The sequence below is a fragment of the Lacerta agilis genome, chromosome 17, assembly GCF_009819535.1.
Source record: "Lacerta agilis isolate rLacAgi1 chromosome 17, rLacAgi1.pri, whole genome shotgun sequence".
Lineage (NCBI taxonomy): Eukaryota > Metazoa > Chordata > Lepidosauria > Squamata > Lacertidae > Lacerta > Lacerta agilis.
Genome location: NC_046328.1, coordinates 5,804,225 through 5,831,985, shown reverse-complemented (window position 1 = coordinate 5,831,985; position 27,761 = coordinate 5,804,225). Strand labels below are relative to the sequence as shown.

General features: G+C 45.6%; 1 protein-coding gene across 2 annotated transcripts in view; it reads left to right on the top strand.

Moving 5' to 3' along the window:
• The window catches only part of SLC15A4 (solute carrier family 15 member 4), a 65,449-nt gene that overhangs the window by 14,981 nt on the left and 22,707 nt on the right, over positions 1-27,761 (top strand). Inside the window, exons 2-5 of one of the 2 annotated variants that reach the window (XM_033174681.1) lie at positions 7,587-7,882; positions 9,443-9,617; positions 10,635-10,712; positions 19,307-19,475. In XM_033174681.1, coding sequence (XP_033030572.1) covers positions 7,587-7,882; positions 9,443-9,617; positions 10,635-10,712; positions 19,307-19,475 — 718 coding nt within the window. The remainder of the gene's footprint in view (positions 1-7,586; positions 7,883-9,442; positions 9,618-10,634; positions 10,713-19,306; positions 19,476-27,761) is intronic. The other variant, XM_033174682.1, reaches the window with a different exon arrangement.

Below are 27,761 nucleotides of genomic sequence, written 5' to 3'. Positions count from 1 at the left end.
CTGGATAATTTCAGAAACTTTTGCCATATTGGTGGGCTTTCGCGCATCCCTAATGAGCCCTTGGATCAAAGTGCTCCTATAAGATTTGAGCTTCTGCCTGGCATCTGCCTCATTGTAATCCCAGTTGGGATCTGTGAGAGGATATTGAAGCAATCTTTCTCCCTCGTCTACTTTGTCGTCTGCCAGAAGGCGACGAGCCTCAGTACGTACTCTCTGCACTTCTTCGTTTGTTTGCAATGTCTGCTGGCAATCTTCCCAAGTAGGGGTAAGTGTTTTCATCAAAGAAGTGATCAACGTGATCACCTTCTCAGGGTCCTTAGAAGTTATTCCTTTCACTCTTTCCATTTCTTCTTTTAGCATCTGATGCTCCTCTTGTTTTAGCGCCCGCTCGTATGTACTCAGGAAGGCTCTTAAATACTCCTCAGATTCTTTAATTTTTATCTGAGCCAGCCTCAAAAGCCCATCAGACACATCTGCAGCAGCCTGCCACCTCTTCATGATCTGCCTAGCCATTTGGTAATTTACTGCAGTGTCCTCTGGGGTTCTGGCATGGATGCCAGGGGTACATGGCAAATCCTCTGGTTGTTGGTTTAACTCATGGGTGGGATACACACTTTTCTTAGGCGTTTGAAGAACTGCCTTGGGGTCTGTTGCCTCTGTCTCTCCTCCTTGTTCCTCTACTGCCCTCGGAGCCTGGCCTCGCGGCGATTGACTCGGTGGGGGTTGGAATGGAGCACTGGGAACATAAGGGGTTGTCTGCTGAACAATGTCTACATCTGTTCTGTCGAGATCACTTGCTACTTGCAACTGTGCTTTCTCTCCAGAGCATGGCATTATCTTCTTTTTGCATCGTTCCTTCGGGTTCTGGTCTATACACCCTTTCCATACATTTACATATGGAATCTGATCCAAACGTGTTTGGATTACTGCTGCCCACAGTGGGTTCACTTTCACAGGATCATAGGATCCTTCAGATGGCCATCCGGTGTCTAGTGTTGGCCAATCCACTTCACAAAGACTTCTCATCTTTTCTTTGTCTAGCTTGATACCATAGGCATTGCCTTTGTTAGCTAACTTCCAGTTGTTCAAAATGCACTGGAGCGGGGTCAGTGGGGTTGAAGAACCTCCCCCCATTTCCCGCGCCTTCAAACGTGCTTGCACACACACACTCGCACCCGGGGTTCGTGGCCTGGGCAGTCTCCTGCACACAGGAATCTCACTACTTGCCAGTCCCGTCTCTGCCAAGGCAGAGATCCACACTCAGTTTTGGGTTTCCTCTACGGTCCCCCACTCATACACTCTTTACAACCACACAGGCGCCTCACACACCACCTTCCCAACCTATCTCTGGTTCCCTTCTGGACGTTTCACCTACGTCCAACCCTTTTTCCTCCTTTGGGAGCAGCGTTGGGTCACGTCTTATACCTGTGCGTGCCCACTAGCCCTCTCCCAGTTTCTAAGACATCCAAGACGTCCTAGTTCCCTTTCCTCTTTTGAGAGCAGCGTTGGGTCACGTCTTATACCTGTGCGTGCCCACTAGCCCTCTCCCAGTTTCTAAGACATCCAAGACGTCCTAGTTCCCTTATAGACGTTCAAGACGTCCACCCTTACCCTAGGGAGTGGCTTTCAGTTGTCTTATGGACTGATCGGGTCCACTCGTACAAACCTATACCACCTCCCAGAAGAATGATCAATTCTTCTTTCCCTATCCCCTCTCCCAGGGGGATTCCTTACTTACCCTTCCCGCGGGTTGCCCTTCAGCGCTGCTCCTTCTCCTGTTCCTTGTGTCTGTTCCTTCGCGGCAAGGCGGTGGCCACAGAAACGGCTTTCAGTTTCCCAGTCAAAGGTAGCCTGGCGTGCACAGAAACTTTCAAGTGTTTACAGCGACCACAAGCCAGACCAGAAAAGGCACAGACCTGCCTTCATGTCAGCATCCAACACTCAAAGAGCCCTGGCCCACCCAGGGACGCCAAATGTAAGACCATAATGGGCTCTTGAGCTCTTGAGCGGTGGATTCAGGAACACGAAGAGGCAAAACACCATGCAGGGTTCAGCAGGATTTATTTTGAGTTACATATGTAAAGCAAAAGGCACAATCCAAAAGTTGGACTGAGCACTGAGAGACTGGCGCGTACTGCTTATAAAGACAATACAGAAACCGAAAATAGAAACCGAAAATTGGCTCAAGGTTCACATGTTCCTTAGGAGTACAACCTCCCAAAGCCTCCCCAACTCGCTCTCCCCAGTCTGGGAATGTGTACCTGGCGAGCTTTGAATGTACTTGGCAGGCTTCCCAGAAATATAGCAACATAAGCAACAACAGTCCTCTATTGTATGCTGAAGGCATGTGTGTGTCTAATCAGCAAGAAAGCATAACTTCAGTTAACCGGCAATAATACTTATTGCATTAGATAGGAAATACAAAAGCATAAATCAATAATACCCAAGCAGGGGGATGAGTCTACTAACTAGGAAATACCTTACATCTTAATGGACTGAACATAATATTAATACAGTTGGCAGGAGCCAACTCCAGCTGCATTCCTCCTGTCTGCTCAGAAAGCGCATACATCCCGTCCAAGGCTGAGAGCCCCCCCTTGCTCACACAACTCAGAGCTGCCCCTCTCCCAAAGACCCATAGGAACAATACACAAATATAAATCAATACATACCAATACATGTAATGGATACACAACTCCAACAAGCCTGATGCCTCCAGTATGATCAATCAACAAGACCAGCTCTTAAGCCCATTAAAGGCTAACCACAATTAACGGCACATTCCTTAAAAGGGGCTTTCCGTCCCCCTCTCTCGTGATGGTGTTTCTATGGTAACAGCCAAGGTGCTATTTCTGTATTAACAGGCCATTGTTTAATTCCAGACCGTACACCGTTATCAAAACCTTGAAGCTGCTGGCCAGTTTTGGCTGATTTCCCAGAAATAGTTGAAGAAGCAACATTAGGCACATTCCTTTGTCTCTCTTAATATTACAAAAATACAGAAAATATATTAATGCACAAATGCTGTGAATGATACACAAATAGACAAGCTTAGAAAGCAATTAAGGCATTCATAATCAATATGGGATATTTAGCTATTTGAACTGTCCCCTTCAGTTTCTGCATGTGCCATAGAGGGGGCAGAGGGGGCTCATCTATGGTGTGTGTGTGTGTGTGTCATTGCGTTGTTGTTTTTATTTTGATTATATATTTTGTGGTTTTATATTTTGATTTTTCCCCCTGTGAACTGCCCTGAGACCTCCAGGTATAGGGCGCTACAGTGGTACCTCTGGATGCGAACGGGATCCGTTCCGGAGCCCCATTCACATCATAAGCAGTCCGTATCATGAAGCACTGCATCTGCGCATGTGCGCGATGCAATTCAGCGCTTCCGCGCATGTGCGCGACGTCATCTGACTTGTATGCGCGAACCGCCGAACCCGGAAGTAACCCGTCCCGGTACTTCCGGGTCCGGCGCATTCGTAACCCGTGACGAACGCAACACGCAGCGTTCGTAATACGAGGTACAACTGTATATAAATTCAATAATAATAATAATCCACCTAGGAAGGTAGCACATCCAGGAGGAGGCAAACGGATCCTGAACCTCTGGTGCCTTGTGGAATAATTTCAGAACTAGTACAGGCTCAGGAGGAAACCCTACACAAGATTAAACTGTTGCAATGAAGAATGCTAACTTTTGTGTGAAACAGGCTGGGCGCAATTTAGTTCTGGAACTTTAAACAAATTCCTGCACCCAGAACATGCTCAGAGCCATTCCGTGAGAGGTAAACTACAGCACCCAGAATCCTTTGAGGGGCGGGGGAATGTGCTTCAAATCTGCTCTAAAGATTTAGTGTGTACACTGCCTAACTCTTAACCGCTCTGCTGCACTGCTGTTGCTCATCTTCTCAGTAAGGAGTCGCAGAACAAAGTTTGAAAAGCACTGCTTTAAAAATGCAGCTTGCTCCTTCTCTTTTTCCTTCCCTTTCTTCTGTCCACCATATTTTTGTAACCAGTTCATTGGAACCAATGAGTGGGGAAAATTAGATGTAAGCACCCGGATGACACAGGACTCTTCTTCTTCCATGAATGTTGCTAAATGCAGAAATAAACAACAACTGTGTTACTAAGCAATGGCATCTACCCAGCAACCGTCCCGGGTCTGCTTTTCACCCAGCCTCCTTGGCACAGGTGCAAAGCTGGAGGAAACGGGACACTTTAATTTGATTAAAAGCAAGTCATGCTTGTTATGGAGCGTGGCCTGGTATTAATATCGTGTTGCTCTGCTAAATGCGAGTATTGCGTAACTGGGGAAGCTTGAAGGTTTGAGCAAAATAGATCCCCAGCGATGATTCAGCAGGAAGATCGTTCTGAATTCTGCATTTTGTTTCATTTTTTTTTTTCCTTCCTGAGATGGAAACTCAGGAAATTTAGCAACTGGTGCAATGATTTCAGTTAGTCATCAGCTAGTCATCAGTTCCAAACATATATCTCTGTTTAAAACCGGCATCTTGGACTCTCTCTCTCTCTCTCTCTCTCTCTCTCTCTCTCTCTTCGTGTATAACAAATGCTGTTCTCTTAAGGCATGGGTAGGCAAACTAAGGCCCAGCGGCTGGATCTGGCCCAATTGCCTTCTAAATCCAGCCCGTTGATGGTCCGGGAATCAGTGTGTTTTTACACGAGTAGAATGTGTTCTTTTATTTAAAATGCATCTCTGGGTTATTTGTGGGGCATAGGAATTGGTTTCCCCCCCTCTTTTTTCAAAATATAGTCCGGCCCCCCACAAGGTCTGAGGGACAGTGGACCGGCCCCCTGCTGAAAAAATTTGCTGACCCCTGACTTAAGGGGTGATTCATCCTAAACAGAGATAGCCTGTGAGTCTCGGACATATTTTGGGCATGTGCTGAGTAGAGTAATGTACTGCAAAGTCGCATTAGCAAAGTATCTTCAGCTGCCGTTATTATTGTTATTATTTATTATATTCCATCATTATTTCTATTTATTATCTTCTCCTCCATTATAACGTCTGGGGGAAGAGGGTTCCAGGAATTTTGAAAGGATGCTGACAAGCCGGAACTTGCGCCAAGGGTGGTGGGCGACCAAGATGATGAAGGGGTCTGCAAACCAAGCCTTTTGAGGAATGGATGAGGGAATTTAGTAGGCCAAGAGGTGATATGAGAGCCATCTTCAAACATAAGAGCTCTTTGACAGTAGAACGGATCACCTCCAAAGGTGCTTATTCGTTGGAAGTTTTTAAGCAGAGGTTGAATGGCCATCTGTCAGGGATTCTGTCGCCATGATTCCTGCATTGCAGGGGGTTGGACTAGATGACCCTTGCGAGAGAGGGCCCAGACTTTGGCACTCCCTCCCTGGAGAAGCTAGACTGGCTCCCTCCTTGCTGTCCTTCCTCCGACAGGTGAAGACAACCTTGTTCCAACAGGCTTTGGCAAGTGCACAGCTTTTAATGGAAGGGACTGGTGCCCTGCTGTTTTTATTATACAGTGGTAAAGGTAAAGGGACCCCTGACCATTAGGTCCAGTCGTGGACGACTCTGGGGTTGTGGCGCTCATCTAGCTTTACTGGCCGAGGGAGCCGGCGTACAGCTTTCGGGTCATGTGCATGACTAAGCCGCTTATCGAGGAGGTTCCAGTGCATGGGGCCCCTTTTCACACCAGCCAGACTTCAGCCGGTGAAGTGGGGAGGCAACTGGCCAGTGTGTTTGCACATGGACCAGCCCCTGGGGTTGTTGAAAGCACTGGGGGGCACCACACAGCCCCCAGATCGAGACAAACCTCTCCGGACGTCCTCCTCTGGAACGCAGCACGGGACAGTCATAACTCTTCAGTCCCGTTGTGCAGCAGTGACACATAACCGAAAATATGTGCACACTCAAACAGCAAAGCTGGAAGCCGAGGCTATGAGGTGTGGCATTTAAGTAATTTATTAAGCAATATATACAGGACAAAGCAATCATGGCGTCCTCTCACATCTTCTCCGAGAGAGAGAGAAAGTAAAAAACAAACAAAAGTACAATACAACAGAAGAGATAGGACTGGCTTCCGTTTCCCACACTTTCCAAGCATGGAATGTAAACACAGTCATGTGATGTAACAATCACACATCCAGCAACGGGAGAGAATGAAAATGCTGACGGGGTCTGTGACTCAGGGTGTGAAGCCCCATGTAGCTCTCATGCTTCGTTTCTGCACATGGGGGGCATTTGTCTAAACCCCTGTTAAGAGATGCACCTTCATAAGCCAGCCATTGCGGCCCATCCATTGCATAGCCAAGGCATATTCCAGACAGCAGGCAGTGCGGGACCCCTCACAACATGGATTTGGGGAGTGGTGGGTGGGGTGCCCAGGCAGCGTGGTTCTTGCAAAGATACAGTCTGCGCCTCATTTCAGCTGTGAAATGTTGGGAGATTTACGGCAGCGCTATAAACTCTGCTCAGCAGGGAACTATATTTTGCATCTCTCAGTTCCTCCTCGCGGGGAGAGTTGCTGCACAGCTGCTCCTCGGTGGCTTCCTGGAATTGCTGCGGTCTTACTTTCGCCGAAGTGGCAGAAACTGGTGTTTTATTATTATTATTTTTTAAAAGAATTTTTAATTTTCTACAATGAACAACAACACATCAAACATATAAACAAATACAATCAAGAATAAGAAAAACACATAATAAAAACAACATAAAACATAACAAAGAAAAGAAAACTTATACATACCTAAAACAGGAACATAAAAAAACATTGTTCAATTCTAGTATCGTATCTTCTTTCAAGGGGGGCTTCCCCCGTACTCTCAGCTGCGTTCATTATCAATATACTTTGGTAACTTTGTAACTATTCTCTTAACATTAACCAATATTCTTAATACCCTTTAAGACACTAACTAAGGATAATAACTCTTTACAAACATCATGTCTTTAAGTGTTCCTTTAAGTGGAATTAGACAAAAATATATACAACTCAAATGAAAACCCTCATAACAAAAACCCTAACGAGATGCCGGCTCTTTCTCGTTTCACTGGATGGAGTCTGTTTCCTCAGAGGGAAATTAATTATAGAAACTACAGAAAGCTACAAAAGTCAAACCAAAAGAATAAAGAGCAGTAGGGGGAGAATCCTCCCAAACTATTTCATGTTAGTTGAACTCAGGTTAGCTAACCTAAACAATTTTGATAACAAAACTCATTACTTTGAAAAAACGAAGCCGCACGGGCTCCTGTGACAAGATGCTACAAAAACATGATTAAGACGGCATCTCGTTAGGGTTTTTGTTATGAGGCTTTTCATTTGAGTTGTATATATTTTTGTCTAATTCCACTTAGTTGTGGAATTTTTTGGAGTTGTATAAAATCACAAGCATACATAACATAGTAACAAACAATTGCCCCCCCCCCCAAAAGAAAACACTTTCTTTGACCCTCCTGGATTTTCAGAAGCATCACAAATGCAATTAAAACTGAATGGGAATGCATTGCTCTTGATTAGGCATTTGTTTTGTCGAATAGTTATTGGCTTGTGGGGTTTTTTTTTTTTTTTACGGAGGAGGTTTAAGAACAACAACAAACTCTCGTGCAGGTCAAAGACCGGGGGCCCGAAGCCACACGAAGGTTTTTCAACTGGTTTTATTGGAGCATAAACTTGGGGGCCATCGTATCCTTGGGAGGCATCGCGTACATCCAGCAGAACGTGAGTTTTGTCATCGGCTACATCATCCCGGCTGTTTGCATCGGGGTGTCCTTCGTCGTGTTTCTGTGTGGCCAGAGCTTCTTCATCACAAAGCCCCCTGACGGCAGCGCCTTCACAGACATGTTTAAGATTCTGGCTTATTCGTGTTGTTCCCGGAAGAGGCCTGAGGAATACTCCAGCAATAGGTACGTAGCGGGGAATATGCAGTGTTTGAAATTCCCCAGGTGCGTTTTGTGACTGGCGTGGGTCCAGTAGCGACCCCGTGGAGATCTCTTGAGGCCAGGTTGGCGACTGTGCTTGCTGGCGCCTGATGGGAGTTGTAGTTCAGCAGCACCCGGATGCCCAATCCTACCCTAGAATGTGACAGGATGTTGGGAAACTGATTCATACGGATGCACTCACACAGACACACACATTGTTCTCTCCAAAGGAAAAAAATCTTAGGCGAGCTTAGTTGCCCGATGGGAGCTGCCTCAGCCTTGTGCTCAAGGTGAATACAATTTGGGAGACATTTTTTCTTGGAGTAGAACATATCTATCAAGAGTGTGAGGAGAATAAGGAAGATTTCTACAGTATTCTTACAGTAACGATTGCTCATGGAATGTGCCACTTACTTGGCTATAAACACAGCACAGAAGCTGAGTGGCAGAAGATGTATGAAAAGGAAGCACAAATTCTTCTGGAGCTAAACAGATTGTCAGACACAAATTTTGCAACCACTGACCAAACACCACTTCTAGTAGCCATATTTGTATGTTGGCTCAGAAATAAAAGAAATTAAAGTTCAAAATTAAAATAAAATAAGCATGAGTGTTTGCTTGTTATCGAAAGGAATATCCTGCCTGTGTCTAAGATAATTGAAGGCAGATTAACGACCCATAACGTAATAATTTGTAAAAACACATAATGTGGAGAAGAATGAGCAATTAGCAGCCATGCATTAAAGCAGACTTTCGAAGACCGAAAAGGCAGCAGTAGCATAAATGGGTTTAAGAGGAATATTCCGCAAACAGTGGATGGAGAAGAACTTCAGCTGGCTGCTGCTGCAGAGTCTCTGTCTCAAAAGAGAGAGGGGGGGGGAAGCATATTTCTTTTTAGATGCTGTGCACCCACATTCAGGCCCTTGCAGAGCCAGGCAGGGGCCCGGGCCAGGTACATTATGTGCCCCCCTTTTTTACCCTGTAAATAAGTAAGTATATAAATAATTTTCACAAAAGTTATGCTGACAAATAATTTTATTTCAAGGCTTGAACCCTATCTGCATATAAAGACAAAATGGAAAATAGAGATATACAACAGTGCTTTTTAAAAATACATAGGGAAAAGGATTATTTTAAGTATTTACATTTAAATAATGGTGAGCGATTGTGAATATGCTGACCGAGGCCCCCTTTGGAATCAGAGGCCCGGGCCAAGTGGCCCATATGACCCCCCCCCCCCCTGTTTGGGCCTGCCCATATTGCAGAAAACTTAGAAAACAGCTTTGGCTTTGGGAGCGTTTGGATGCCATTTTTGATTCAAGATGGCGGACTGAACCTTTCAAAGCTGCACTGATTTCAAGTCCAATTTTGTGTGAAAGTTGTAAACACTGATTTCCAAACTGCCCTGGTATTGTTTGTTTGTTTCTTAGAACTCCCAAGCAACACTGGGGATGAGGCGGCTAGTATACTATACAGGTTTCAAAAAATTTCCAGTTTTGCTGTGCTGCAGTCCTTTGGATCCATCTCCCTTCTTCTTCTTTCCAGTAGAGACACCCAAGGGGTACTTCATCAACCAGCTCCCAAGCAAAGCCTCTTCGAGATGGCCAAATCATCCCGTGGAGGGCCATTCAGGGAAGATAAAGTTGAGGATGTGAAAGCGCTGGTCAAAATCATTCCAGTCTTCCTGGCCCTCATACCTTACTGGACGGTCTATTTTCAGGTTGGTGAATGGGGCCCAGTTTGGGTTTGGGTTCCTGTATATCAAGAGCAGCGAGGGGGCTAGATTTGCCACCTAAACAGTCTTCGGCTGTTAGTGCGGAGGGTGAAAGTCCTTGACGTTTTGAGATGGAGCCCTGGGTACCAGTCATAAAATGGCTGCCGCTGGAGTGTGGCATGACACAAAATGGCTGCCGCATCTAAAAGAAGTAGGAAAAGAGACAGGAGCCCAAAATAGATTGCAGGGAAGCCCAACGACTTCTGAATCTGTTTGCAAATCAATCGCTTTCAAGAAGAAAAAGTATGTGTTTCTAGGGACAAGCAAGTATTTGTTTCCCATGCTGACATCAGCCAATAGACCGTAAGCTTCTTGGGGCAGGGACCCTGCACTCTATAAAGAGTCATGTACGTTGATGGGACTCTTGTCAGGGATGGGGGGCCTGTGGCCCTCCGGGTGTTCATAGACTCCAAGGCTTTCCTCTTCCATCCATCGTGGCCAGTGATCCAGGCATAGGCAAACTCGGCCCTCCAGATGTTTTGGGACTACAACTCCCATCATCCCTAGCCAACAGGCCCAATGGTCAGGGATGATGGGAATTGTAGTCCCAAAACATCTGGAGGGCCGGAGTTTGCCTATGCCTGGTATAGTCCATCAACACCTGGGAGGGGCACACGTTCCGACCTCCAGCAGAATATAAACTAGGGGTTGGCAACGTGTGACCCATGGGCCAGATGCGGCCCACAAAGACCATTTTACCGGCCCCCGAGCAGCCCCCGAACCGAGCTGCCTGCTTGGCAACTCCCCTGTGCGCTGCACTAAACTGGCGCAGTGCGGGGACTCGCCGAGCAGCGCTGGAAATTGCGTCTGCGCACGCATTTTCGACACCACGGGTATGCACATACTCTTTTTGTGGCGCTGCGCCAGCCCAGCCCACAGACGAGCTCTGCGGGAGTGATCCAGCCCATGGCCGGTATGCCTTGCCGACCTCTGATACAATCAATTTCCTTTCTTTCACTTCAGATGCAGACGACGTACGTTCTCCAAAGCCTGCACTTGAGAATCCCCCAGTTTTCAAACAGCACCTCAAACACCCATACGGTAAGTGGTCGTTTGCAAACCCCTGTTTTCCCACAGGTTGGCTTCCTGGGTTACAGTTTCATGGCATGCAGGTGAGATGCCCGGGGGGGGGGGGAGCACGGCGAAGAATCAAAATGGAGAGCAGGCTCTGCCATTTGGCGATCTGAGATGCGATCTCTTCTGGAGTGACCTCCTCCTCCTTTGCTGTAACTGTAGGCAGAAATAAGAGACAACACTAATTTAATGATTCTCGAAAGCATAGGAGAGTGTTCAGTCATCCTGTTAAAATGATAAATGGTACCACTGAACATTGTCCTACCTTTTAAATAATCCTTATCTATTAAGCCCCATCTGCAATATGCATTTGAAGTAGAATCATAACCGCTGTGGCTTTCCCGAAAGAATCTTGGGTGTGTGTGTGTGCAGTTTGTTAAGAGTGCTAAAGGCAAAGGGACCCCTGACCATTAGGTCCAGTCGTGTCCGACTCTGCGGTTGTGGTGCTCATCTCACGTTACTGGCCGAGGGAGCCGGCGTACAGCTTCCGGGTCATGTGGCCAGCATGACAAAGCTGCTTCTGGCGATCCAGAGCATCGCACGGAAACACCGTTTACCTTCCCGCCGGAGCGGTACCTATTTATCTACTTGCACTTTGACATGCTTTTGAACTGCTAGGTGGGCAGGAGCAGGGACTGAGCAATGGGAGCTCACCCCGTTGCGGGGATTTGAACCGCCAACCTTCTGATCGGCAAGCCCTAGGCTCTGTGGTTTAACCACAGCGCCACCCACGTCCCGTTAAGAGTGGTAGGAGACCATTATCACCCCCACAGAGCTAGAATGAACAGAGTGATTTAGCAGTTAATAATGATAATAATATTTATATCCCACCCATCTGTCTGGGTTTCCGCAGCTACTCTGGGTGGCTTAAAGGTAAAGGTAAGGGACCCCTGATCATTAGGTCCAGTCGCGGACGACTCTGGGCTTGTGGTGCTCATCTCACATTACTGGCCAAGGGAGCTGGTGTACAGCTTCCGTGTCATGTGGCCAGCATGACAAAGCCGCTTCTGGCGAACAGAGCAGCGCACAGAAACGCCGTTTACCTTCCCGCCAGAGCGGTACCTATTTATCTACTTGCACTTTTGACATGCTTTCGAACTGCTAGGTTGGCAGGAGCTGGGACCGAGCAACGGGAGCTCACCCCATTGCGGGGATTCAAACCGCCGACCTTCTGATCAGTAAGCCCTAGGCTCTGTGGTTTAACCCACAGCACCACCTGCATGAACATACCTTAAAACATAATAAAAACATCAATCCTTAAAAACTTCCCAAAGGGCGGGTGTCACTACAGAGAAGGCCCTCTGCCTGATTCCCTGTAACTTCGCTTCTCACAGTGAGGTAACAGCCAGAAGGCCCTCGGCACTGGACCTCAGTGTCCGGGTTGAACGATGGGGGTGGAGATGCTCCTTCAGGTATACAGGACTGAGGCCGTTCAGGGCTTTAAAGGTCAGCACCAACACTTTGAATTGCACTTGGAAACATACTGGGAGCCAGTGAAGATGCTTTAGGACTGGTGTTATGGGTCCCAGCGGCCATTCCCAGTCCTCAGTCTAGCTGCCACATTTGGGGTTAGTTGTAGTTTCCGAGTCACCTTCAAAGGTAGCCCCACATAGAGTGCCTCTCCCCAGGGATCTCTGAGAATGGTAGCTCTGTGAAGAGAAAGCTCGGTGGATGTTCCTTTTTGGTTCCAGGATACATGCAAATGGACACTGGCAGACATCCATGGGATTGTTCAGGATCATTCCCCACAGGCTCTCCTCCAGATATATCTCTGCCTCTGTCGCTTATCTCTGCATATCTCTCTCTCTATATACATATCTGGACTGGCATGTGTGGTGCCCACTTGAATGAAGTAGAAATTCAAACTCCACTGGCACACAGCAGGTTTGGGCCCATGTTACACACAGGGAGCCTTTTACCCGCATTCAGGTTTAGTGATGCCCTTTTGATGACACCGTTCCTGCTGGTTGCTGAATGATTAATCAGTTTTGTTGGGAGGGCACAGTAGTTGGAAAGGCCAGAGGGGGCTGCTGTCTCTGTGGGCGACCCCTAGTCCTAGGCTCGTCCCCCCCTTCCTAAATGTTTCAGCTCATCTCCCCATCACCCTAATAACCCAAATTCATAATGTATGATGGTTTTAATGCAGTATTTATAAATGAGGCGTTTGATCCGAAAAGCTAACCTGCTTAATATTAACATGTCAGCAATTCCGAGCAATTTGGAAGAACTGCATCTGAAGGAGCCACTGAACTTCAAGGTGGGTGGGCAGAACCTCCAAAGTTGTAAATAAAGTTCTGAGTGTATAACTTTCAGGCTTGTATTTCAACTTTGAATTCTGAGTGGTTGGGTTGGGTTTTTTTTAGACTCGTTTTAAGCCTGATGTTGCAACCAGCATCGACCCACTAAATCCCTCAGCCTGTATTTCAACTTTAAATTCTGGATGGGTTTTATTTTATTTTACTTTATTGGACTTGTTTTAAACCCAATGGGTGCATCAACCCACCAAAGTCCTAGCGTTGTGCTCTCCCCACCCCTGAGAAAGGCGTCGTCACATCTGATTCTTTCAGGACCAAATGGACAGGGGTTTCCACTTCCATGACAGGTTCTGGCTGTCATGGTTTGGGAGGTACAGCACCAGAGTTTTTGCTACTAAAGCACGGGAGAGGACCCTAAAGGCCTGCCAGATGTTGCTGGACTACAACTGCCTTCATCCCTGACCATTGAGCATGCTGGCTGGGGCTGAAGGGAGTTGGAGCCCGAGAACATCTGGGGAACCCGTGCACTACCGGCGGCCCTCATTCGAAGCCTCCTTCTCCGCGAGAGAAAAAAGGATTTTCGACATCACCATTATTATTATTATTATTATTATTATTATTATTATTATTATTATTATTATTATTATTAGAGCAACACTTCTGGGTTGTGCAGGATGCCTTACCTTTCCAGAATTTCTGGTGCTGCAGCTTACTGGCCTGCATTTTCTGAAGCGGAGTACAGTGGTGCCTCACAAGACGGAATTAATTCGTTCCGCGAGTGTTGTCGTGTAGCGGAAATTTTGTCGGAGGAAGCGTGGTTTTAGGGGGGGGGGGAATCGCAAAACATTTTCGTTTTGCAAGTCACGGCCATAGGAAAATTCGTCTTGCGAGTCACCCTTTCGTTAGCGAATGCCTTTCGTCTAGCGAGTTTTTTGTCTAGCGAGGCATTCTTCTTGTGGGGTACCACTGTACTTAATCACCGTCGTAAGAATCCACACAGGCTTTTAAGTAGACAATCCTGGCAAGGTTCTCAGGTTTTAATCGGAAGCCTTTGTGCCTCCGTGGATCGAACTTTCCCGGTGGTTGCTGGGCTGTGTGAAGTGGGCAGCATTTTCAGGTTCCAGTTGGCCTGCGCCGTTGTCTTGTCAGTAGCAATTTTAATGAAGGGCAGAACGGCTGCCGTTGCCTCTGAGGGCATTTCGAGAAGAGTGAGGCGCAGAGGCAGAAAACGCAGCCTGTGTGCGTTTGCGTGTGCGTGGATATCTTTATCGTAAAAGACGTTGTGTACATGCCCTCTGTACATGCGACTTAACCTGTGATATGCTCCCACAATACTCCCATGCTGCCATAAATCGTATTTCGCTGAGCGCTGTGGGCCGGTGCAGATGTTGGTGTTTTATGTGACTTTAATGAGTTTGCAGCCTTGGGGGAAATGAATTTGTAATCTCTCTTGCTTCCTTGGGCTTCTGTGCAAGGGGTCGGTTATTGCCAGCATTTTGCTGCCTGCCAGATGGAGCCCAAAAGTGACACGGTCCTTGGGCAAAAGGGACAGGGCTGAGTGGTAGAGCATCTGCTTTGCATGCAGAAGGTCCCAAATTCAGTCCCCTGGTATCTCCAGGTAGAACTAGTAGAGAGCCTTGCCTGTAACCCTGCCAATCAGTGTGGACAGGACTGAACCAAAGTTCGGACACAGGAAAAGGCACTTTCCAGCTCACAGGTGTGGAGGAGAGGCCAGGCAGGAAGAGGGAATTTGTGTGAGTTCCCATCAGCCTTGAAATGTGTCTGTCAGGGAACTGTCCCCAATGCAGCGGAAGGTGGTGGAAGGGTTCTCCGGATGCTACAGAGAGCCCCAGTCCCACCTTGCCAGCAGCTCCTCCTCTGGTAGCGAAAGGAGCGGCGAGACGTCCAGCGAGGAGGGGGAGAGTTCGCAGGGGAAAGGGAGTAGAGGCTCTGGGGATGCAAGAGAGACCCAGCACTCCCACAGTCCCGAGGGTGATACAGGGGGAACGCAATTTCCGTCGCCCCAAAGACGTCGTGGGGTGAAAAGAAAAGATGGAAGGCGGGGTTTTCGTATACCGAAACTCTTTTGTTGGGGTCAGAACCGGAAGGGGCCATTCCCGGATTCTGACACCGCTTGATACAGACATGAACGTTTTAGCTCTGCATTGTACGTAGTTTGCACAACAAAATCTTCAAAGGAAACAGCGGAGTCCTGGCTGCTTACTCATGAGCAACTAACTTGAGAACCTTACAGCGTCTTTATGAATCTGGCACAGGAGGCCTTCCAAACTTATTTTCTGGTTTGCTCTCTGCCTTTGCCTACTCAGCTGTCTCCTGCCTCTTCTCAAACTTAAGGACTAGGCCCTTGGGCATTGCCTCATCACTTCTGTTGCCGATTTCCCACTTTCCCAATCCTGGCCTTTTCAGCTCGGGCTGCCTGGCCGTTTCCTAGCTGTAGAGCCCAACCTCTGCAAAAACTTGCATACTGAGCATCGGATACCACGTTGGATGCTAGGAAGTTAAATAGGAGTGGGGACCATTTTTCAGCCTGAGAGACACATTTCCTTCTGTACATCCTTTGCTGGGGGGGGGGGGGCTGGTGCACATCAGTGGTGGGCAAGACCAGAGACAAAAGTGTGCCAAGCAATGAATGTGGTTTTTACTTTAATACTGTATGGTAGGCTAGTTCCTACACATACTTGCAGCCCTTCCCTACCCCCCATATAGAAAACCAAGAGGTATTATCAGAATTTCAAGGACACATTTCAGGTAGGCAAAACACTCATCAGTGGTGAGGGGTCTAGCCTGGGATGGAGGAATGTGGCTGTGAATAACTCCAAGGGCCAGAGGGCAATGTTTTGAGGGCTGCATTCTGCCCCTGGTCCTTAGGTCACCCACCCCTGGGTTGTACAATCAAAATAATTAATCAAGTACAAATCAGGCGTACAACAAAATTGTTAAGGACGCTAGCCAGCCATGGCCATTTTATAGAATACTCTTTTCTACCACTCCCTCCTTTTTTTGTCTGTCCCCCCCCAAAAATGGTCAACTAGTAATCTGTGCCCAGCAAACATGCTCAGGTCTCATTGGGCCTGTTGGACTCCACCCCTTGGTTTGTTTGGTTTTATATATATATATATGTGTGTGTGTGTGTGTGTGTGTGTGTGTGTATGTGTATGATATATATATATATATATATATATATATATATATATATATATATATATATATATATATATACTATTTTTTCTCATGCGCAAGTCAAAAAATGTACTCTTTCGTCAAGCTTTCTCTGTTGAGTAGGTAAAGTATAACTCGAAATGTTTAAAGCCAACAGCAAAGACTATACTAGTGGGTTGTTGTTGTTGTTTTTAAAAAAGAAGCCGTAACATGAAAGTGCTCTCAAATGCCAGTCTTCCAAAATGGCCAGATCTCTGTGCTTTGATGTGCTGCCTTCAAAAAATTGAGGTGTTTACTCAAATCGTTCAGAATTCAGCGCCTGGATAACGGAGCAATAATCCTAGCATTCTGATTGATAATTTAAATGACATTTCTTTCTCACATTTTGTCGAAATAGCCCTAGGGCTCTTAATAATGAAAGTTGGGGAAATGTTTTGCATTTTGTTTTTTTGTTTTTAACATGCAAGGTGTGATTGTCGAAATCTGTCAGATACGCATAAAGTGAAATGCAATGTGCTATTTCGTTCGGCCTTAATTAAATTTAAAGTTTTGGTGGTTTGATGTGAATGCAAATTCAGAATCTTTTGACACCGCAGACGGGGGCAGCTTTACTGTGGCATCTGCTTTTATGAACCAGGGCAGACTTCAGACATGTCTGATCTACTTTGGGGTTTTGTTTCATGTTCCTTAGAGTGCCCGTAGTACATGTGAAATGGACCAAGGAGTTCTTAGGAGAGCTGCAGATTCCCGGGTTCTGATCTAGGCAGTAAGATTCTCTTGGACGTGAAAAAAATATGAGCTTGTTTGAGGGAAAACAGTGTAAACATATAATTAATAAGGTTGTTGTTCAGTCGTTCAGTCGTGTCTGACTCTTTGTGACCCCATGGACCAGAGCACGCCAGGCATGCCTATCTTTCACTGCCTCCCGCAGTTTGGCCAAACTCATGCCAGTCGCTTCGAGAACACTGTCCAACCATTTCGTCCTCTGTCGTCCCCTTCTCCTTGTGCCCTCCATCATTCCCAACATCAGGGTCTTTTCTAGGGAGCCTTCTCTTCTCATGGTGGTGGAGTCTCCTTCTTTGGAGGTCTTTAAGCAGAGGCTTGACAGCCATCTGTCAGGAATGCTTTGATGGTGTTTCCTGCTTGGCAGGGGGTTGGACTGGATGGCCCTTGTGGTCTCTTCCAACTCTATGATTCTATGATTCTATGAGGTGGCCAAAATACTGGAGCCTCAACTTCAGGATCTGTCCTTGCAGTGAGCACTCAGGGCTGATTTCCTTCAGAATGGAGAGGTTTGATCTTCTTGCAGTCCATGGGACTCTCAAGAGTCTCCTCCAGCACCATAATTCAAAAGCATCAATTCTTCAGCGATCAGCCTTCTTGATGGTCCAGCTCTCACTTCCATACATCACTACTGGGAAAACCATAGCTTTAACTATACGGACCTTTGTCGTCAAGGTGATGTCTCTGCTTTTTAAGATGCTGTCTAGGTTTGTCATTGCTTTCCTCCCAAGAATTAATAAGGTATTAAATAGTAATTCACTTGGGATGTTGTGCTCAGACCCACCTGCCTGCTATTCCTGGTATGTTCGCAGAGTTTCTCACGGCGCAAACTGCTGGTGCAAATGTGCCTTTGCTCTTGTGTTTTAAAGTAGATTTCCAGCAGCAGGCTCTGTCAAACGAGATGCTCCTTTAACTCAGAGGTGGAAAACCTGCAGCTCACTGGAGGTTTTTGGACCCCCAACTCCCATCAGCCCCAGCCAGCTTGGAGGATGGGAGCTGGAGTCCATCAACATCTGGGAGGGACACAGGTTCCTAGGCCGGGGATAAATGATGCTGATAACAGCAGCACAAGATCCAAAACCTGTAGGCGTTTATTTATTTTTTTGGAGTTGGGCTGGACACTTTCTAGCAATGAGAAAACAAGCAAAACCATGTAGGGGAATGTGTCTTTCTGAAGCAAAGGGGATCAGCAGGGAATTCATAACTGACTGCTGACTGCTTTCTGTCACACCCGCCGTCAATAGGAGCTCTAATGGCTGTTTAAAAGCCATCTTTGTGTGTGTTTATTTCAATAATTTACAGGGCTTTGTTTTATCAGATGTGAGTGGCGTAATCCATAATTCTGCAGACAGGTGTTCTGGTGATTAATAGGGCTTAATGGAATCTCAGCCCCTTGCGTGACAGTCCTGTTCCGTTAATGAGATTCCAGGCTGAGTCAAGCGGTGAAATCTTAACGATGAAAATTAATGCCCCTCGTTCCGCTGTACAGAGGGGTGTGTCCTCCCTCCCTTCAAATTGGTAGCGATAATGTATACTATTCGTTATGATCTATCGCTGTCCAGAAACTGATTCTGAATCACTTCTGGTCCTGGAATCATTAAAATTACGACACACACACACACACACACACACCGGGACTGTTAAGAATGATGAGACACACACAGGAACAGTGTCCATCTTCCTTTTCCCTTTGGAGAACCATTGAAAGTGGGCAGAGTTATTATTATTATTATTATTATTATTATTATTACTACTACTACTGTATTTAATTAAATTTATCCATTGCTTTTTTAAGTTACAGGTAGGTAGCTGTGTTGGTCTGCCGTAGTCAAAACAAATTAAAAATTAAAAATTCCTTCCAGTAGCACCTTAGAGACCAACTAAGTTTGTTCTTGGTATGAGCTTTCGTGTGCAAAGCACCTTACAGACAGATGCATTAAAACCAATAAAAAAGGAAAGCAGAGCAAAATCGAAAAGGCAATTCATTTTTTTAAAAGCTGGGTAAAACGTCCCACCCTCTCATAAACAGAAGAACACAGATAATTAAAAAACAAAGACCTGGTTAAAGGGGAGGGGTGTTGCCTTTTACCTAATGATACATAATGATGGAGCCAAGAGAACCTCCCTAGGCTCCATTCTGCTGCTGAATGTGGAGCAAAATTGGGGAGAGATGCTCTTGTTCTCAGACCCTGCTTGTGGGCTTCTCATTTTGGGCATCTGGTTGGCCACTGTAAGAACAGGATGCAGGACTACATGGGCCTTTTGGCCTGATCCAGCGGTCCAGACTCTCCTTATGCTCTTACAACTTTGTTCCATCTCTCTCTCCTCCCCTTTCTCCCCCAGTTCCCTGCAGCTTGGCTGACCATGTTCGACGCGGTGCTTATCCTCATATTGATACCTTTGAAGGACAAAGTGGTCGACCCCATCTTGAAGAGGCACGGCCTGCTCCCGTCGTCGCTGAAGAGGATTGCGGTCGGCATGTTCTTTGTGATGTGCTCTGCGTTTGCTGCAGGTGAGAGAGGGGAGGGACAGGTGAGAGTGCCGCTGGTTGAACGGTCATTTGGGCTGCCAGGAACATCTAGAAAATGGGATAAAAAATGTGATGCATAACACCAGCATCAGACCAAAAGCCTATCAAGTCCAACACTTTGTGTCTCGGTATCTGACTCGATGCCTCTGGGAATCCCACAAATGCAACAGTCTTCTCCGCACTTAGGGTTCCCAGCAGCTGGTGTCCTGAGGCCTTCTTCCTCCCAACACTGGCTGGTAAACCACTGAGAGCCTTATTCCTCCATGAATTTGTCTAATTCTGTTTCAAAGCCATCCAAATCCCATGTAAAGAACTGCTTTATTTTATCTCTTTGAAGATTCTGCTCCAAATCATTTCAGTTCCTATTCCGTTACTCCTATCCATTACTCCAGCTCGAATCATCTCCAGATGATTATTTCCCCTTCCAAGAAAAGTTAACATCTACCTACCCAGTAACCAAGACCACACACCCCTCCAGTTCGGTTCCCCCCAAATTCTTTGCCCACCCAGGAATATTTTGGGCCCAGACATAGACCCCTACCAACACCTGTGTCACTGTATTACCGTATTTTTTGCTCCATAAGACGCACTTTTTTCCTCCTAAAAAGTAAGGGGAAATACCTGTGCGTCTTATGTAGCGAATGGTGGTCCCTGGAGCTGAATTGCCCAGGGGCCAAAAGCAGATTGTGTTTTTTATTTTACAAAGAGAAAAGGGAGCATTGAAAGGACCCCGCTCAGCAGCTGATCAGAAATAGATCGGGAGAGAGATAAGAGTCCCGGCTCCCTTTCAGCCCCGCCCTCCATTGTTGAATGTGCTGCAGAGGGAGGCTGTTTGTTTCCCCAGGACATGTGACTGGCTGATTAGATTATCTGTCTGGAAACAGTAGAAATGGCTCCCTTTCCTTTAGCAGCTGCAGAAATGTGAGTTAAACCCCATAAAAATGGGGCTTTTCCTCTTTGCTTTTCCCCCTTTGCAAAAAAAGCTGCAAAACCTTTAGCTGATCTTCAAAAAAAAGGCCTTTTGCCTTTGCAAAAAAGCTGCAAAACTTTTAGCTGATCCTCAAAAAAGCCAGGGCTTTTCCCTTTGCAAAAAAGCTGCAAAACTTTTAGCTGATCCTCAAAAAAACAAAAAAACCAGGGCTTTTAGAGGAGGAAAACCAGAAAAATATTTTTTTTTTCTTGTTTCCTCCTCTAAAAATGAGGTGCGCCCTATGGTCCGGTGCGTCCTATGGAGCGAAAAATACGGTAGTTTCGCCAGACCTGTGCCTTAACCTGCCACTTAATTCTGCAGTTTAGTCAAGGAAAAAACAACGATGCCTTCGTAGGATGTGTAAATGATCTACTTATTGAGAATAATTTCTGCATGCTCAGCACCTTTCCGCACTGCTTCATAGACTGCTCATGCCTTCACCTGGTACCCACCACAAGGAATGTATTGATAAAGCGTTATAGCGATAAAGAAATTAATCTTGAGGGCTTGTAATCCTCCCAGTATATCAGAGAGAGGGACACTTTATAGGGCCATTAAGGCTTCTCTCTCGATGAGAAGAGGTAGTTACCTTATTAGGGACAAGGTCGTTTTGATATGTGGGCAGACCAAGTTCCTGCTGCAAAGTCATTTGAACTTAAACCAAGAATATCTTTTGGGGGGTTTCTTTTATCTCTTTGCTGCAAGAAAGGCCATAGGTAATTTGTGCTTTTAATTTTAGTAAACTCCCTGTACCCCGAGGCAACACAACTTTCTGAGGTCTTTATAACTTCAACAAACAAAATTATTATTATTATTATTATTATTATTATTATTATTATTTTTTAACAAAAATTTATTGGTTTTCCACATCAAAACAAATACAAATACAATATAAAAAAACAACAACAACAAATACAAAAAAAAAAAACAGAAATAAAAAAGAATACATACCCACACCGGAACACCAACACTGCATACATTTACCGTATTTTTCGCTCCATAGGACGCTCCGGACCATAGGGCGCACCTCATTTTTAGAGGAGGAAACAAGAAAAAAATATTTTTCTGGTTTTCCTCCTCTAAAAGCCCTGTTTTGTTTTGTTTTTTGTTTTGTTTTTGAGGATCAGCTAAAAGTTTTGCAGCTTTTTTTGCAAAGGGAAAAGCCCTGGGGTTTGGGGTTTTTTTTTTTTTTTGGAGGATCAGCTAAAGGTTTTGCTGCTGTTTTTGCAAAGGCAAAAGGCCTTTTTTGAGAATCAGCTAAAAGTTTTGCAGCTTTTTTGCAAAGGGAAAAGCCCTAGGGGTTTTTTTTGGTTTTTGTTTTTGTTTTGAGGATCAGCTAAAGGTTTTGCAGCTTTTTTTGCAAAGGGGGAAAAGCAAAGCTCCTTTTGCAAAGGGGGAAAAGCAAAGAGGAAAAGCCCCATTTTTATGGGGTTTAACTCACATTTCTGAAAAATCTTAAGGAAAGGGAGCCATTTCTACTGTTTTCAGACAGATAATCTAATCAGCCAGTCACATGTCCTGGGGAAACAAACAACCTCCCTCTGCAGCACATTCAACAAAGGAGGGCGGGGCTGAAAGGGAGCCGGGGACTCTTATCTCTCTCCCGATCTCCTGCTGACCAGCTGCTGAGGGGGTCCTTTCAACACTCCCTTTTCTCTTTGTAAAATAAAAAGCACAATCTGCTTTTGGGCCCTGGGCAATTCAGCTCCAGGGACCACCATTCGCTCCATAAGACGCACAGGTATTTCCCCTTACTTTTTAGGAGGAAAAAAGTGCGTCTTATGGAGCAAAAAATACGGTAATCAAAATCTTATTTCGAATCTAACTTGGGGGACTTCCCCCGTTCTCTCCTCTGCTTCCAATTCTAATTTACTTCAGTAACTTTCCATCTATTTCAACAATTCATTCACCTAAATTCATTATCTTCATCTTTAAAATTTAAATCATTTAACATCAAAATATAACTTCTTAATACAAATCTTAACTTCTTGTGACCTTATCTGTCTCTTATTCCACTAAAACTGCTGCTGGTATTTCTAATTCAAACCTTATATAATATTAAACTACCCTTCTTTAAAAACAGTCCAAGCATCTCTTCTCTATTCCAAATCAAAAAAAAAATTAACACTCTGACTTCGGGGTACCATGGCAAGCCTTCCTGATTACACATCTAAAATTTTCACCCTACCCCTCTTCTTACCATTTTTTCTCCCCACCTCGGAATCACCCACCAGACTTATTTTATCCCGCCTTATTTCTCACCGGGTGCTGGTCCGGCACTCTAACCACGACACCATTTTGGCTGATTACGGATCGGGCAAACGAACCAGTAGCACACTTTTTCTCACGGGGCAGCAACTTCTTTCAGGTTCTTCTATTTGGGCAAAATCCAGCGCCGCCGCCTTTGCCTTTGCCACCCACCCCACCAAGTCCCCTGAGCGCCTTCCCTCCCCGATGCAATTTGCGGCGCCTGTTAGAGGCTTTCAGTTATTTCAGAATATCTTATAAATTGTGCGAGAACGCGACTGATTAGATTTAATGAACGTTGGCGGTGCTTACTTTCCCGGCTTACATTGTAAATTCTTAGCAGCGGTATTTAAGGCTACTCAGCTGGAAAATCAACTCCGTTTGCAGCCTTTTAAAACAATTACGGCAAAAATTTAATCCCAAACTTTAAATGGTAAAGAAGCGCCTTCGATCTTGTCTTGAAACTTAGCACACTGCTACTTCGAACAACCAAAGAAAGAAAGAACGAAAGAAAGAAAGAGAAAAGAGGATGTAGCATTTCAGGTGAAATTATCATGGACATATTTTTTTTTATCCCTCCGTAGGAGGCAAGGCAGTAAGTACTGAATGTGCAGGGATCCCTGTTTACCCCAGGAGGGTCCTTTGACGTTGGTTCAGGGAACTTAGTGCCTGGATAGGGATTCGAACTCAGGCTTCTGCAAGCTGAAGTCCAACTTTCCTTTTTTTATTAAATAAGTTTTATTACATAAAATGTATACAAAAGTTTGTAAATTTACATAAGAGTACATACTTACATGAAAAACAAACGAAATAGCCACTAAAAGGAAAGGAGAGAGAAAAGAAAAAGAGGAAGAAAAGAAAAAACAGTGGAAGAAAAAAGAAGGAAAAAAAGATACATTTTTTTGAAGGAAAAATTACATTACAGTTGGTTGACTTCCACTGCTGCGTAACACTACCTATTTCCAACTGAAATTTTCTGCCATTCTTTCCTTTAACACCATGTATTTTTTTAATTTTGCTGTAATTCAGCTTTAAATTATTCTACTCCAAACACAACCAAAACCTTTCATTTGATCCTTGTTTACTAAAATATTCATTAAAACATTTCCATTGGTTTTGAATCACATTTTTTGATTTTTGCCTTATCCAGTTAGTCAATTTTGCCATCTCTAGATATTCAAAATTGAAGTCCAACTTTCCATTGACTACACCACTCAGCAGAAGTTTTTTTTTAAAAAAAAACAACAACAACCAAAACCCTACAGAAACAAAATAAACCAATTCTGAAAGGCTCTGGAGGGGGGAAAGGAAAGTATTCAACAAAGAAAACATTGTTGGGGTTTGCTTCACTTCTAGGGGAAGAGAATTCAGTTGTTCATTTCATTTCAGAATTTCTAAGTGGCTCTACATTCACTGAATACCCAAGCAGAGCCCAGAAATAGAATGTAAAGCATGATACCGGATCACAAAACAGCATTAAAAAGTAAAATCCAGCAGGAATTAAAAACTGCAGAAAGAAAATAGACTAAGGCTGCAATCCTAACCCCATTTACCTGGTAGCAAGTCCCATTGAATTCAATAGGGCTTACTGCTGAGTAGACATAGTTAGGATTGCAGCTGAATTCAGGAAGGCATGGAGAGAAAAGAAAAGCTTTCAAAAAATGGCAGAAACATTTATTATTATTATCTGGGCATTTTTAAGCAACAACAAGATTACTTCCGGGTTTTGGCGCTCGGCACAGAAGTACTAAATTGCGCCATGCGCAGACGCAGTGCTGCGGGTTGCGGACGTGCCTCCGTCGCAGATTATGTCCGTAACCCGAGGGTCCACTGTATGAATAAGCCACTTCAAAATGATCTATATATCATACTACACGTCTCACAAAATATACAAGTAACCACAAGTTATGTGCATCAGAGTCAAAGAAAGAATTAAACAAATCAATGAATAGCAAGGAACGCCAAGCCATCTCTCAAAGGAAGACGTCTCGCAAAAGTCTTAAAGGAAGACGTCTTATCGATGGAATATTCATACTAGTGGGGACTCTCCAGTGAGCACTGATCCATGAGCATGATCCCCACTAGAATGAATATCCCATTGATAATTATTCGCTGATGAAGACTTTATTCCAAAACAGTTGATCTATTCCGGATATACTGTCCTTTTGAGACTTTGGAGAGACGTCTTCCTTTGAGAGACAGCTTGGCTATTCATTGGTTTGTTTGATTCTTTCTTTGACTGATGCACATAGCAACTTGTAGCTACTTTTATATTTCGCGAGATGTGTTGTATGATATATAGATCATTTTGAAGCGGCTTATTTGTATATGTTGAATGACATCATACCCGATTATATATTCACTAATAGTTATCCGAAGAAGTGGGCAGGCGTCAGGGAGAGCTTCTGGCGTACTCAATTTGTCGCCTTTCAAGGCTCCGCAAAACACTTTGTTGCTTGCTTGCTTGCTTGTTGCAGGAAGCGAACATAGGTACCACTCTGGAAATTCTGACAATAATTGCCTCCCAAAGTGACTCACGTCACTTAAAGAGGGGAGAGAGAAGGGCTTGATGCCATCAAGTGTGCAAGCTAAAAATAGGCAAGACGTGCGAGTAAAAGGGAGCAGACAGAATAGATAGAGGAGGGAGATCAGGTTCCTATGATAAGTTGGACTTTACATCCAGCTGCGGCCAGGCTGGTCTTCCCTTGCTGGTTAAGAACAGGTAGCGCTCACTGAGACAAGACGGTTTGAGCACATACAGTAACACCAATCCTGGACCAGCTGCAATGGCTGTCAGTTAGTTTTCGGGCCCAATGCAAAGTGCTCCCCATGTGAACCGATCCAGATCCTGGGATCATCATCGGAGTCCTTTTCCATGTGCCGCCTCCACGTGAAGCCTGGAGTGCAGCAACACAAGAACGGGTCTTTTTTTGTGGTGGCTCCCTGCATGTAGAATGCTCTCCCCAGGGAGGCTCACCTGGCGCCTTCATTACACATCTTTAGGCACCAGGCAAAAACTTGCCTCTGTAACCAGGCCTTTGGCCTTTCTCTATGGCAGGCTTCCTCAACCTCGGCCCTCCAGGTGTTTTGAGATTACAATTCCCAGCGTCCCTGACCACTGGTCCTGCTAGCTAGGGATCAGGGGAGTTGTAGGCCAAAAGCATCTGGAGGGCCGAGGTTGAGGAAGCCTGCTCTATGGCCTTCTAGAAGTGGGTGTGATGTTTTTAAATATATTTCTCCTTCTTCCTGGTTTTAATGTATCTATGTGGGGTTCGTTGCCTGTTTGATGGGCTGTAAGTTGCTGTGACAAACCTAGACAGCATCTTAAAAAGCAAAGACATCACCTTGCCGACAAAGGTCCGTATAGTTAAAGCTATGGTTTTCCCAGTAGTAATGTACAGAAGCGAGAGCTGGACCATAAAGAAGGCTGATCACCGAAGAATTGATGCTTTTGAATTCTGGTGCTGGAGGAGACTCTTGAGAGTCCCATGGACTGCAAGAAGATCAAACCTATCCATTCTCAAAGAAATCAGCCCTGAGTGCTCACTAGAAGGACAGATCCTGAAGTTGAGGCTCCAGTACTTTGGCCACCTCATGAGAAGAGAAGACTCCCTAGAAAAGACCCTGATGTTGGGAAAGATGGAGGGCACAAGGAGAAGGGGACGACAGAGGATGAGATGGTTGGACAGTGTTCTCGAAGCTACTAACATGAGTTTGGCCAAACTGCGGGAGGCAGTGGAGGATAGGGGTGCCTGGCGTGCTCTGGTCCATGGGGTCACGAAGAGTCGGACACGACTGAACAACAACAACAACAAGTTGCTGTGGGTTGCCCTGGGCAAGATGAAGTGACCCAACAGATTTAATAAATAATAATGATAATAGTGAAAGCAGGAGCCGTGTGGCCCAGCTTGAACAGCATCCTGTTCTCACAGTGGCCAACCAGGTTTTCAGCAACTGGTGTTCAGAGGCATAATGCCTCCCAACCATGCAGGTGGAACATAGCCATTGCATGACTTGTGTCATTGCGCTCTTCCCTGTGCAGCGCTGGGTCCCTCTCCCTCCTTCAGCTGATGGAGGGGGCAGAGTGCCACTTTGTTCCTGCAGTTCCAGTACAACTGGATGTTGGAACCAGAGATTCTTTCAGGAAAGGACCAGGTGAAGAAGAAGAAGAAGAAGAAGAGTTTGGATTTGATATCCCGCTTTTCACTACCCGAAGGAGTCTCAAAGCGGCTAACATTCTCCTTTCCCTTCCTCCCCCACAACAAACACTCTGTGAGGTGAGTGGGGCTGAGAGACTTCAAAGAAGTGTGACTAGCCCAAGGTCACCCAGCAGCTGCATGTGGAGGAGCGGAGACGCGAACCCGGTTCCCCAGATAACGAGTCTACCGCTCTTAACCACTACACCACACTGGCTCTCGAGGCTCCCTAGATCTCCTGTAGCTGATGGATAGGCTCAGGTTGGTTCCCCCATTGCCTCGAGGCAGCAGTGGCAGCCTCTCAGGAGTCCCTTGGCCAATCTCAGAAGCCAGATGAGGCTGCCTGCTTGCTCTCCAGTCGCGGGGCTACTGGTTTTCCACTTCCTTCCTCTCTTCCTCTTCCTCCGCCTCCATTTGCCCCGGCCGCTGCCAGGTGGTGGCCGCAGATCGGCACGTGTTACCAATGAGCAAGCAGCGTTTCCTGCTTCACATGACTGGCATGAAATTTGAAGGAGGGAAAAGGGAACTGCCTTTTTCAGACATCGCCCCAGCTGCATAGAAACGTGAAACACAGTTCACCTCCGCTTCCTCTTTATTCTGTAAGCACAGCACCAGTGTTGAAGGAGGCTGGTTTTCCTCCTGCAACATGGCGGTTTGGTTTTGGCTTTAAAAAAGAAGATGATGAAACTGGAGATACTCTTTGCTCTTTATGTCAGGAATCGGGAACCTGCGCCCCCAAGATGTTGTTGGACTCCAACCTCCATCATCTCTGACCATTGGCTGTGCTGGCTGGGATGATGGGAATTGCAGACCACCTGGAGGGCCAGAGGTTCTCCACTCCTGCCTTACACTGCA